Source organism: Cardiocondyla obscurior, linkage group LG12 (assembly GCF_019399895.1).
Source record: "Cardiocondyla obscurior isolate alpha-2009 linkage group LG12, Cobs3.1, whole genome shotgun sequence".
Classification (NCBI taxonomy): Eukaryota; Metazoa; Arthropoda; class Insecta; order Hymenoptera; family Formicidae; genus Cardiocondyla; species Cardiocondyla obscurior.
The window spans coordinates 2,319,763-2,332,934 of record NC_091875.1 but is presented as its reverse complement, the minus strand read 5'-3'; the positions used below and the strand labels follow the sequence as shown (position 1 = coordinate 2,332,934).

The following is a 13,172-nucleotide window of genomic DNA, read 5'->3' as shown; positions in this document are numbered from 1 at the left end:
AACGTTGCGCGTTCGAGCCTAAGGATCACTAATAATAAATTAGAGATTAAATCAAGTACGAAATTAGATCGCGTTTTATTTCAATTTGCTTAAAAAGGGCACGATTGTTACGTTTGGAAAAGCGGCAAGTGTGTTAACCTACAATCTGCAGAAATTACTTAATCGACAGACGAGTAGTCCTACTGTTAATAAAATTAGACAAATGGAAGAGGATGAAATATATTTCTTGACGAGATCGCGCTAGATAATCCACGGCGAGAGTAGGAGTGGAAAATCGATTTAAGTTAATCGATTTTGACGCCGCCGGAGTTGCGGGAGATAATATTTATGACTTCCACTCGGCTTCCATTAGCAATTAAAGCATCTCTATGCGCGATTCACGAATGGCAGTTTCGTTGCCTGCAGATGAAGCGAAAGAATGCCGACCAGGCGAGCGAGCAGGTGCTCGAAACACAACGTCGCGATACGGACTCTCCTCTCTTATCCTTCAATCCTCTCTCACGCTACGAAAACGTTCCTTACGTTCCTCGTTCTTCTCGCAAACATATCACTCTCAAGTATCTGCCCCGCGCATCTGAGACATCTCGAACTCGCGGGCGAGCGAGATAATAGAACAGAATCGATATACTTTTTACCAAAATTGCAAGTACAATTTAAGAAATATAAAATTAAATAGCCGGTGAAGTTTTTTCGTACATTTATCGCCGCCAAGAAGAACGAGGATTGCGAGGCGCTATTTCACGAAGGCGCGACAACAATGAAAACCGCAAGTTATCGTGCGTGCACGCACTCGCGATCATGATTATGCGTTTTGCGGGGCAAGGACACGCGATCCGGCTCCACGCCTCTTATTTTCGTGAGGGTCCGAAAAGCCCGAGCGAAACCGTGGGTACACACCTGCTAAGAGGCAGGCGCAGGTGCATTTATCCGCCTTCATAAGCATTACTTAATTTTCGACGGTTACACACGTTGCGCGAGTACAGTAATTGGCTGGGTGCATACCTCACTTCGCGAAAAAGGATAAAAGGCCGCGCGTCTTGAACGGTTAATGCTTCGCAACTTCGCGTCACAAATCCACCGTCGTTTTTTTTTTCGGTCCCTTTTGTCGTACATCCCGATCGTACTTCAACGCATTTTCCATTGTGCAAAATTATTTCAACGAATACACACATGCGAGCAGATAACGAACGAAGATGAATTAATATTAAACATACTTTCAATGTCCATATTTTGAGATACAACTCGCAAGAGAATATTTTCTATCGTTCTTTTTTTTTTTCTTTTGTTTTTTATCGAATAGAATTTTTTATTTTCTTTCTGAGTTCCTGCAAGATATCTCTTTCATAAATCGAGCTTAGGAATTCGACTTAACGCCGTTTTAGACGGCAGATTGACCAGCGTGAAGCGTCCATCGCGCAGAGAGAAATCGCAAAGAGGATCGTCGAGGAGGAACCGAGAGAACGAAGGACTTAGGTGCAACAGCGGCTATAAAGCAAGATTAATGAGGCGAAGTGCGCTCTGGTAGGAAGCTGTCATGGTCCTGGCGCCAGCTGACCAGACGACTCGCACAACCAGCCGCGATATCGACCACACATACACCTATTAAGCTCACACTTACGCATACATACATATATCCAGGAACTATGATCCGAATCCTCCTCATCTCCTTCTCTCCGCCGTTACGACAAAACTCGCTCAGTTTTGCGTCCACCAGAAAACAGATCTCGTCAATGTAATCTAACAACAATTAATGATCCAACGTGGCGACAAAAATATGAGGAATTCGAAGAAACAATGAAAGAGCAGAGAAGTCTAATGACGACGGAAGTAATTAATATAAATTCTCGAATGAGTATTTTATGGTAATTACAAGGAAGATAATAATAGACGTTTACTACTAACGATCGCCATCGTTCTTAAGCCGACAATTAAAATTAATTCCCTGCGTAAAAAAAAAAAAAAAAAAAAAAAAAGAAAAAGCAAAAGAGGTTTGCATGAAAAACTGCTATCAGTTAAGTCATGCCTTCTCATTGACAACTTCTTCCCACCCAAGTGATAATTTTCTCAACCGAGGAACCGATTGATTTCTTTATCGGCGACGATCGTGACACCCGAGAACGCGGGCTATCTTTCAGGCTGCGGGCTAAGAAAACGCGCGGCGAGTCTGCGGTACGAGTGCGCGTGTGTTACGTGGCACGGCCTTCCGCATCTTCTTCCCAGGCTGCCATCGATGATCGGGGGCTATCTCGCGACGGTCGGCGTCGAGAGAGGAGTTCGGGACACCTGTCTCCGACGGTTATCCCACGTTAAGTACATAACCAGTTTCGCAACGCGAGCTCGGAAGCCCCCCGGCTTATGCCGATCGATTCGCCATACGCGGATGGCATCGTATACGTATGGAGATGAAGAATCGGACGCGGAGAGCGGAGGTTGCGCCCGCTTGCTCGCTCGCGCGCATGCATAAGATCGCACGCACAGACGTAGGGGTGGACCGGCCGAATTAGGCGAGTGATTACGAATGCGGGAAATTGAATCGCGGTAACGTACAGGGTGTCCCGGGATTGCAGTCACCGTGAAATAAGGACCTCGGTAATGACGTTACATTTAGTATTAAATAAACGGCTGATATGTAAATAATTAATGTCCTATTAAGAAGCGTCATGCGATACTTTAATAAGCGCTTGTTCCGACGGATTTTAAGAAATAAAAAAAAAAAAAATTTGAATTTTATAAAATATCTAGGAATTTTCACAAATTATCGCGCTTTCTCCTAACTGCGAGCTCCTTAATCAATTTTGCGTCGATTTCTCCTTAGCGAAAGTTTAATTGGACGTCATCTTTTTCGCGCCTTCTTTATTTTCAACACCAGGCTGCAATTAAACGGCACTTCTCGGCGTTTAAACTTCCGTTAAGCGGAAGCCCGTGAGAATATTGCACGGGAAAGACGGTCGTAGTTTATTCGCGAAATTAAGACTTGGCTCGTAAAAAAATTTTCGAAACGTTTACAAATTTTGAGAAATAAAATATACCTCAGTGCTTTTTAGAAAAATTGATAATCTAGGAAAGCTAGAGTCAAGCTTCGGAAATGTTGGAAAAAATTTTTAAATCAATTTACACTTGCTTATATCATTCGTTAAAACTTGTTTTTTTTTTTTTTTTTAAAACCGCGCAGTGATAAATCGCACGTGTTCGCTCTCCATGCACGTTCACGAGAATCCGTCGAAAGTGGCGGGACGCAATTTCCGAGACACCCTCTACGCGCCGTCGTATATTAGGTTCCGACCACTGCGGCCGGACGAATACAAACGCGAATACGAATGGCAAATGGCGGGTGACAAGGCATCGGCATCTGCGCTTAATTAATGCAACACCGGCCGCAACGATACGGCGAGGAGACCATGAGAATGCTGCGGAACGATCGCAATGCTCGGACCCGGAGAGCGAGCAGATCGTGCCCGCACGGAACGACGATCAGGACGACGACGACGGTGCCCAAACCAGTCCAGGGTGTTCAATTATGCGCGCCATCGACCCGTCGACTCAGAGTCGACTCGCGCGATGAAAAAGAAACCACGTCCGGGAAACCGATTCCCTTTTTCCGCGTAAGCATTGATCCGCGCCCGATATCGCGGCATTCGTAATCGATCTCCTTGAAAAAATAATAATAACAGTCAAGCGGCGGTTCAGCGACCGTTTCGAAATAACCAACTTTACCAAATTGATGCGCGAGGTTTTACGCGATCTCTTTTTCTCTCTCTCTCTCTTTTTTCCTTTTTTTATAAATGTAATTTAATTAATTTACCTGCGAAAAATTCCTATTCAAAATTATAATTAAAATTGCTCTTCTAATTATTAATTGAATCACGGTGGAGTCTAATTGAAGAATTTAACTTGAAAGAATATAATTTTCAACAGTTTTAAACGGATCTATTTCCGTAGAGAATTATTTGACATTGTACTAATATTCTCATTCGTTTCTAATTAGCGTAGTAATTAGGAAGTTATCGCGATGCTAAATAGTGAATAATCCTCCTGCTCGTAATTATAAATTAAGTGCTCACATTTTACTCAGTGTTCGTGAATCAGATATTCAAAACGGTATTATTAGCCGCGGCTATTTCTACTTCTTACAACCGAAAACGCGAATCGTTCGCGAGTTCGAAGCGAGGCGCGTCGTACTTCGAGCAATAACATTGCCACGGGGTTGCCGTGCGGCCGATATTTCGCGAAATAGTTAATAGTTCCGATTTTTTTTTTTTACTTTTTTTTTTCCTTCGATCTCCCTCGATTTATTTCTTCTCGTGCAAATCCCTACAAGGGAGGGCGAGCATCACCGTGTCTCTCTGCGAAAGCAGTCCTTTGTATACGAAGCGACAGCGCGGCGCCAGACAGCATCGCGCGCGCAACACCGAGCCGGGTTCTCTCGTCGCTCGATTCCCGCTGCGACGGTGCTTCGAGGAACGGGTGCGAGACCACACTCGGATCCCCGACTTACGTAAGTTTCGACCGTGCCACCGCGACCCGCCGAGGTCGGCGCGAAGGGACGCGCCTGCAACCCCCGCGGCGCCCTTCCAAGGAAATGAGCCCGAGAAGTCGTCGTTGCGGTCAGCGCGAGATATTTTACCACGAACCGGGTGTCTCTGACTTTTCTTCAGGCGTAAACAAGACGACCGGAATGAAAGCGCGGATATTACGTGTATGACTCGCGCGTCTCCGTAGATACCCGAAATAAGTTACGTCTTGCAAGAAGAAAAAGAAAAGAGAGAGAGAGAGAGAGAAAAAAAAAGAAAAAAAAAATACAGATTTACTCGTTTCGCCGTGGATCTTTTCCCATTCCGATTAAAGTTTCCATTGAGGCGCGCTGTAAAACTTGCCCTGCAAGCCTGCTTCGTAAGTTACAAGCGTACGTACGCGGAAGTTTCGCGAAGTTTCCGCGTTACCGGGAAAACTATCCGCGTGTGTGTGTATGTGCCATTTAGGACGCCAGCGAGATCAACGGGCAGATGCTCGCCGACTCCCTTTTCCGGTCAGTCCCAAATAGGATGGGGAGTAACTCGGCGCCTACCGGGGCGATAGTAAACCTACTCGTCTCTATTACAACTTGATATACGGCAGCGCGGAACACGTGGCGTTCGCATTCGCGGTACGGTGAGATAACAGGTATCGCGGAGCGGCATCTCGAGCGAAAACTCGAGCGGGACAAAACGCGACGGCCGCGTTTGTCGATTTCATTTTCGCGAGCATTTACACCGGGGTGAATTTCGCGGAGGAAAATTTCGCGGCTGGCCAAGCGTCTTGCAAATGACGAGCAATTCAACCTGCGACAAAACGAACGATCAACGCACCTAACTTTGTTCCTCAATTTCGACGCGGTGACGATAATTTATCAACGTATTCGATTATTGCTCCGTGCGGTTTTAATTCCGACACGCCGAGAGAAAAAAAAAAAAAGCATATACGTAGATAAAAAGTATTTGTAGATTTTAATTTTCTAATTCAGGTGAAGCCTTATGTGTCGAGATATAAATATATACGTCAGCTGCAAAAGCATGACGTTTTCATGAGTCAACAATTTGTGGATCGCGCATCTACTTGAGCAATATTTTATTCTCAGCGCACATGACACCGCCGGGGTGGTGAAAACATTCGGTATACAAGTGCATAATCCTGCCATCTAACGCAGCAGAGATGTCTGCTGCGGACGGTAACTCGACGGGTAAATAGCGAATGGCATTTACCATTCGAAAAGATAAGATGATGGGACTTACCGATCGGAGACGGCTGTCGACGGAATCGGGAAGACGTAGGAGATCCGCTGATGTACATTTTCCGTTTTCCTCGGTGATGCTTTGATCATCCTTCCATCCGTTCTCCGCCGCTCTCCCCGTAGATAGAATAGGATGTAGGTCGAAGATGCATCAAGTGATTGATCGTGGAGAGTCGGTGAGATGCCCTTGACGAAATCCATGATCCTGGAGTACGCCGCCCAATTCTCCAGGCACAAGACACAAAACACTCGCGACGAGCACGCGAGAATGTTCATCTTCAAACGATCGCGACCCGCGGAAGCACGACGAAAGAGAATCGCGACCGGACGACTCGCGATCTACTCCAGGACTGCGCCGCCATTTCGAAAATGTTCTAGAAACGATGTGAAGTTAAGCGATCGTCACTTGTCTTCTAGCGAAACTATCATGGCGTTAGAGAGAGAGAGAGAGATGATCGAAATTTCGCACAGGGGCCGAATGTTGCATCCGAATAATCGAGAAACTGATGATCCCTCCGCGAATAATCGTATGTCCCCGATTAAGCCCTCCGAGTCAGCACCCTCGGAAGCGGTACATTTCTCAAGTCAAATGCGGAATGAACGCAGCCCGGTGGGATTGAGATTCGGCGAACAAAGCCAAGTGCCGTATCGTTCTAGAATTGCGTCCCGGACGCGCAGACAAGCTCGTATCTAGCCCAGAACTCTGAGCGTAGGTCGCGCAAGGACAATATAGGCAACGTACACGAATTATCGGAGGCAAATACGTACAATATCGTTCTCCACCGGTGAAGCCTTCGGCGCGGAGGATTTCGAGTCGGCTTCCCGTCGCGCGCGCGCGCGAGAACATGGCCGGAACTCGAGCCTCGAGGGCGCTCTCGACGAAAACCTCGCGCGCGACCACGTACACCGGAAGCGATGCGCACGCAGGCAATCTCCACATCACTGTCGGAGACTCGCGGTCGAGTAGCGCCACGAGCGCTCATCACCCATCACCCCTCTCTCCTCCCACCCTCACGCGCCGCCGCCGTGGCCGTCGCGCCGTGCCACTTGCGTGCGCGCACGTGTGTACATCGGTGTAAGTGCATGGGTAAACTTCTCCGACTTCTAGAGACGATACGCGACGATGGTGGCTTCGGAGGAGATAGTCTCGAGGGCAGAAGAGATCGCCGACCAGGTATCTTGCTTGCCGCGACCGGACCAGGCGACTCGCGTTTCCGAGGGTGCCCGCGTGCGCGCGCGCGCGCACTTAACGAGATGAAAATGCCCAGAGTTCGGTTCCAGGAAGAGCGGGGTCTTCCCGAACTCCTGTCAACGTCACCGTCCACCAGCGTGTGGATTTTTTCACGCTTTTACGCGCGCGTCTGTCTCGCACACGATTTCGCAAACCGCGCGGCCTGCGAGATCAGTCAAAACACCCGCGCGCCGAGGTTATAAGTTCGACAGGTGAATTCTGTCACCTAGGGCAAGACACGCGAGTCGCCGACGAGCTGGACTGCAACGGCTTTTTTTTTGTTCTTATCACTCATTTTGCAAATATATTTGTTCGATACAGATACGGACGAATTTTCAAGTAGATTGACGTCTTCGCGGCTGCATATGTGTGTGATGACTTTGAATTTTTCGATGATTTATCACTCGTATTATCTGTCGTTTTAGAAATTATCCCACGTGAACAAGATAATTGGACGAATCTTATTTTTGAAAGCTTATTCACGAATAAACGGAAATGTCGCATTTCGTTTGAATGATGTTTATGTATAATGAAGCTGCAATGGACATATGGATCGCATTGCTTACACACTTTCACAGACCTACTTTTTACACTTATGTATAATTATGTGACATTATTTTCTGATCGACAAATTTCAAATATATATAAGAAAAATTATCTATATCAAAAAATAATATTAAACTTAAATTATTAAAATATTAATTAAAATAAAATAAAAATTAAAAGAAAAAAATAAGTCCAATGTTTAGAAAAAAATTATAACTCAAAAACTTATGAAACATCATGCTTAGAGCTTGTAAAAAAATTCTATAAATTTTTAATTAATGTAATTTTGTTTATATGTAAAATTGAATTAAATAACTTAAACTATAATGATTATTTATCTCAACAGGTAATCCGTAATGGCAAGTATGTGCTTCCAACATTGGCACGATTGTGCCTCATCTCTACATTCCTAGAAGATGGTTTACGAATGTGGTTCCAATGGAGTGAGCAAAGAGAATATATGGATGCTACTTGGGGCTGTGGAAAAATTCTGGCTACTCTCTTTGTTCTTATAAATCTTATTGGACAACTTGGCGGATGTGTTATGGTCATCGGCAGATGGCGAGTCAGCATAGCTTGCGGAGTACTATTCTTCATCGTGGTTCTACAGACAATTGCCTACAGCATTTTATGGGACATGCAGTTCTTATTCAGGAATTTGGCGTTAATAGGAGCACTCCTATTGGTATTGGCTGAATCCAGAGTCGAGGGTAGATCATTGTTTGCTGGCGTCCCTAGTCTCGGCGACAACAAACCTAAAAATTTACTACAATTAGCCGGACGGATACTTTTGGCATTCATGTTTATTACATTGATCCGCTTCGAAATATCCTTCATGCAGATCCTTCAAGATATTTTTGGCAGCATTCTAATGGTGCTAGTAACGATAGGTTACAAAACTAAACTGAGTGCGTTATTACTCGTCGCTTTACTGACGTTATTGAATTTCTACCACAACGCGTGGTGGACCATTCCTGATTACAAACCGCTCAGGGATTTCCTCAAATACGATTTCTTCCAAGTAAGTTTTTCTGATGTTAATTTTTATTTATTTATAAAAAAAAAAAATTAAATTTTCCCGTTACATTAATGCATTAAACTTATTTTTATTAATTCTTGTTATTTTGTTTTAGACACTATCAGTCATCGGTGGCCTTTTGATGATAGTCTCTCTAGGTCCAGGCGGTGTATCAATGGACGAACATAAAAAAGAATGGTAGAATAGTTATTGTGAAGGATGTACGCGTCATTGGAATGTTATCGTGAGAGTTACAGTAAAATATCGAGTCTCCCATCTTTCCTTTATATGTGCTCGAAAAAATTTCGATAAGCCGATAGCACATATATATAAAAGGCATCCATAAATCATTGACGTCCAGATATTCTATGGATGACGTGACTGTCCGTCTAATTATACAAAAACCCATTACTTGGATATCACGAATCTAGAGCGTATCCATTTTATGTTAACTAATCAAATCATTTTAAATTTTAACATTGACAATTTTTGAAAGACTTGGAGGTAATCAGTAAAATATAATATTTTAGAAAATAAAATTAGAAAAAAGGCACAAGAAAAAAGTACATACACATACACACCACGCATATGAAGATATATAATACGATTAATGGCATTGTACATACAACGTTACGTCTGATGTGGATGATGTATTTTTTTCTATGTATTTTTTAACGTACTAATTTTAATCGCAAACTGAACCAATTATGTTAAAATTTGTATTTTAATACCGGATATATACTTCCATTTTCTTGTATTTAAGATTACGAATTTCCGAGGACAAACGATCCATTGACTCTAGTTTCGTTGTAATGTTTTTTTTTTTTTTTTTTAATTTAATTAACTGTAAATAAGAGTTCTAGAATTTTTTCTTAATTGTGAAATATAATAGAGAAAGAACGGGTTGTTAATGAGAATTCAGCAGGTTAAGGGTTATTATAGTAGCTCCAATAATATGTCATGCAGAAATAAACCGATCTTAAAATAGCGTGCGTTCGAGCCTCTCTTTGCATCAGCAAAGCAAGAGAGAAAAGTTAGAGAAGGAAGAAGGACGCAATCCTATAAAACTACTAGGGGAAGTGCAACGCCTTCTCGACACCTTTATTGTGTAAGGCTACCTGGCGAGAAGGTAAAACTCCAAGAAGTCTGAAATGAGAATCAAGAATCGAGGATATAAGCGAGTACCTATAGAAAGAGGTACCACTATTTTGTACGGAAAACCATTTGCCTATGTTGTAAGATCGGCGGTGCGCGATGAAAGATGCGACCATTGCCTACGAAGGTAAAATTGTTTTATCAAACATAAAGATAATCTTGATAAATCTGCCTTGTCCTGTTGTTTTTTCAGTCCTATTTTATATTCTATTGTATCATTAATTTTTTAAAACTATATCTTTGTGATGATTACTAATTGGTATCAATTTACAGCAGAATTATATAATTTTACAAATATATATTTTGAATATATATATATTATAAAGATATATGTTCAATTTATACTTAAATATACACATTAACACATATGTGAATATACATATATATTATATATGTATATGTATGAAATATGCACTTTATATACGAATACATATAAAATATATATATATATTTTTAATAATTTTGTTTTTTATTGATAATGCTTGGCAAATTTTGTGATTTACTGTATAAGTTATCGACGAAATGTTAAAGACGTTTATTTCCTTGTACATTGTGAATATTCTGTAATTTTTATACAGAATTATAATGAATGTTAAATGACAAAATTATTCAAATCCAAATTTTTCACATATAAATTTGCATACATTTTATATACTTATTTTTTATGTTATGAAAGTTTAACATTATTAAATATGAAGTATGTACAAGCTTAAAAGTGAGTAAAAAATGTGTCTTGTGAGCCCAACATTGTAATGAATTTATAAGTATTTCACTAAAAATGCAAATTTATTTTTTAACTGTGTATACTTCACATATATTTGTCAAGTTCATATTTTTACAATATCTGTAAAAATACTAATTTGTCTTGGATAAAACTATAAATAGAATTTAAAATATTTTAACTATAAATTTTGTATATAATAATGAATTCAACATATAATTTTTAGATTAAAAAAAAATTAAATAAAAAATATATAATGATTCCGAAATAACTTTAAATTACTAGAAATAGCTTTGTAAATTAAAAATTAAACTAAATATATACATTTTTATTATTACACTAAAAGATAAATTTACAAGCGTATTTTAAATTAATTGTAATTAAAATGATAATAATAATTATTTAATATATCTTAATTATGACGAAAAATTTATTTAAAAACAACCAAGAAAAGCATAGTAGAAATTTAAAGGTTATAAACACCGGCGTTTTGTCACTTTTATCCATGGGCGATTCAAAATTAGATTAGGTTATATTTCGCTTTGAGTGTGCCTTTCAATGTATATACATACATGCAGAAGGCCGAATATATTTCGTCGACGTGATTTGTGTCGTGCAAAATGAGCGACAGCACAATAAAAAAAGGGACAACAATTTTTACTGGCAGACCATTCATCTTTTCTCTCAATTCGAAACACAGGACTACTCGATGTGATAATTGTTTCAAGAGGTATAGAATAGTTTGCCAAACTTGTGATATCTATTCTCTAATCACTTTCCTTTAAGTTATGTTAAATTAATTATTTTGAATTGAATTAGCTTTGTATAACAAAAAAAAAAAAATTACTATTAAGTACACATCCAGTATACACTGCATATTATTTTTAGCAGATACTTTATAAATGTTTATTGCATGATTTATCATTGCAGCGGAAAATTGCGAAAATGTTCGGAGTGTCAGTACGTGTATTACTGTGACCGTAATTGCCAAAAAGAATCGTGGTCGATACATAAAGGAGAGTGTGCTTATCTGAAAAAGATATCACCAAAAGTAATTCCAGATGCAGCCCGACTTATGGCACGTATAATTTTCAAGCTCAATCGAGGCGGCGCTGACGAGATGGGTCATTACTCCGAGAAAAACGTTAGAAAATTCAAGGATTTAATGTCTCGTGAATATCTTCCTATTTTTTTAAGAAAATGAAAACGTTATTAACATAAAAAAATTATCAATGTAAATAATTTACAATTTTTTAGATTATTCAGACATAAAGGTGGATGCAAAGCGACAAGAACATTTTTTCTCCTTATATGGAGTCTTACTCCAATGTCTAGATGAAACACTTCTACCGAATGCTGTAGAGCTGATGGGTATTTATGGAAGAATATGTATTAACTCTTTCAACATATTGGATATTAATATGAATACCATTGGAGTTGGCATTTATCTAGGAGCATCAGTAATGGATCATAGTTGCAAGCCAAATGCAATTGCAGTTTTCGAAGGGACCACTATTATTGTCAGAACATTAACCGACCTTCCCTTTCTGGATTGGTCACAGGCAAGCATTAAGAAAAATGCAAATTTCAAAATTAAAAAAAAAAAATTTAACTTTGTTTTATTTTGCGCAGATCAGAATATCGTATGTCGATTTACTGAATTCTAATAAAGACAGACGCGATGAACTACACAGCTCATATTATTTTTGGTGTGATTGCGAACGATGTAAAGAAGAAGAACCAATGGTCGAAGCCGCCGCGTGTCCAAATCTATCGTGCGATTCACCATGTTCTATCGAAACTGACGAATGTAAAAAGTGTGGCACAAAATTATCTACAGAATTTAAGGAAATGTTTCGAGCAGTTGTCGACTTTACTACACATCATTTGGAAGAAATGAAAACTATGGCTTGTATCCTTTAAATATCTATATTAAGAAAAATTGATAATACTTTTTAATTAAACATTCGCTTGACAGTTCCTTATTAATGGCAATAGATCTTGACGTTAGTAAAATATGTTTGGCAAAACAGGAGGGTGTAATGCACGAGTTTAATATAAAACATGTTCGTACTCTAGAAATGGCTCATATCGCGGCTATAAATCTAGAGTGCTGGGAAGATGCAGAGTCTTATAGCAAGAAACTTATACCAGGATATTTGTAAGTGATTTTATTATGACGTTGTAGTAAATTATTGGAATGTATATCTATAAATTAACTGAGCTAATTGAAGATATTACGTGCTTTTCAGATTGTACTATGGAGAAATACACCCTTTGACAGGGTTATTATATCTTACGACAGGAAAGATACAGTTGCACTTAGGAAAACCAAAAGAAGCCTTCAAAATGCTAAACAAAGCGAGCACGGTGTTAACGATAACACACGGTGATAAACACACTTTAGTGAGAGAAGAATTAAGACCTTTAATCTACCAAGCTGTTATGGAGTCACAAAATACGTAATGTTTATGTAATATTTTAAATTTTTGTAATTTTTAGTAATAAATTATTTAAATATTTTAAATATATTGACTTTTTATTTATTATTAACCAACTCGATCTTAGTTTCAAAGATTAAAATATAAATATCAATATAATTTGTTTTTTAATTTTTTATATTAGAAATTCGATTTTGAGTTTAAGCTTTCCATATTTTATATATTTTTTTCCTTCGAAATAAAATTAATGAAAAAATAAAATGCAGACGTAAAAAATAAGACAAAGATATACG

General features: G+C 39.6%; 3 protein-coding genes across 3 annotated transcripts in view; 2 read left to right on the top strand and 1 right to left on the bottom strand.

Moving 5' to 3' along the window:
• LOC139107359 (uncharacterized) overlaps nucleotides 1-6,656 on the bottom strand; it is an 85,687-nt gene extending 79,031 nt beyond the window's left edge. Inside the window, exon 1 of the mRNA XM_070664925.1 lies at nucleotides 5,769-6,656. Within this exon, the coding sequence (XP_070521026.1) occupies nucleotides 5,769-6,043 (275 nt within the window). The 5' untranslated portion in view covers nucleotides 6,044-6,656. The remainder of the gene's footprint in view (nucleotides 1-5,768) is intronic.
• Nucleotides 6,657-6,782: 126 nt separating this feature from the next.
• Nucleotides 6,783-9,468, top strand: Surf4 (Surfeit locus protein 4). Its single transcript, XM_070663869.1, has 3 exons — nucleotides 6,783-6,941; nucleotides 7,891-8,565; nucleotides 8,678-9,468. The coding sequence occupies exons 1-3, from the start codon at nucleotides 6,891-6,893 to the stop codon at nucleotides 8,762-8,764; spliced, it is 813 nt and encodes a 270-aa protein (XP_070519970.1). The 5' UTR covers nucleotides 6,783-6,890; the 3' UTR covers nucleotides 8,765-9,468.
• Nucleotides 9,469-9,846: 378 nt separating this feature from the next.
• Smyd3 (SET and MYND domain containing, class 3) lies at nucleotides 9,847-12,970 on the top strand. The gene is made up of 6 exons (XM_070663841.1): nucleotides 9,847-11,168; nucleotides 11,369-11,610; nucleotides 11,696-12,000; nucleotides 12,071-12,350; nucleotides 12,437-12,599; nucleotides 12,691-12,970. Exons 1-6 carry the CDS (start codon nucleotides 11,059-11,061, stop codon nucleotides 12,902-12,904), a joined length of 1,314 nt encoding a protein of 437 aa, XP_070519942.1. The 5' UTR covers nucleotides 9,847-11,058; the 3' UTR covers nucleotides 12,905-12,970.
• Nucleotides 12,971-13,172: the final 202 nt, after the last annotated feature.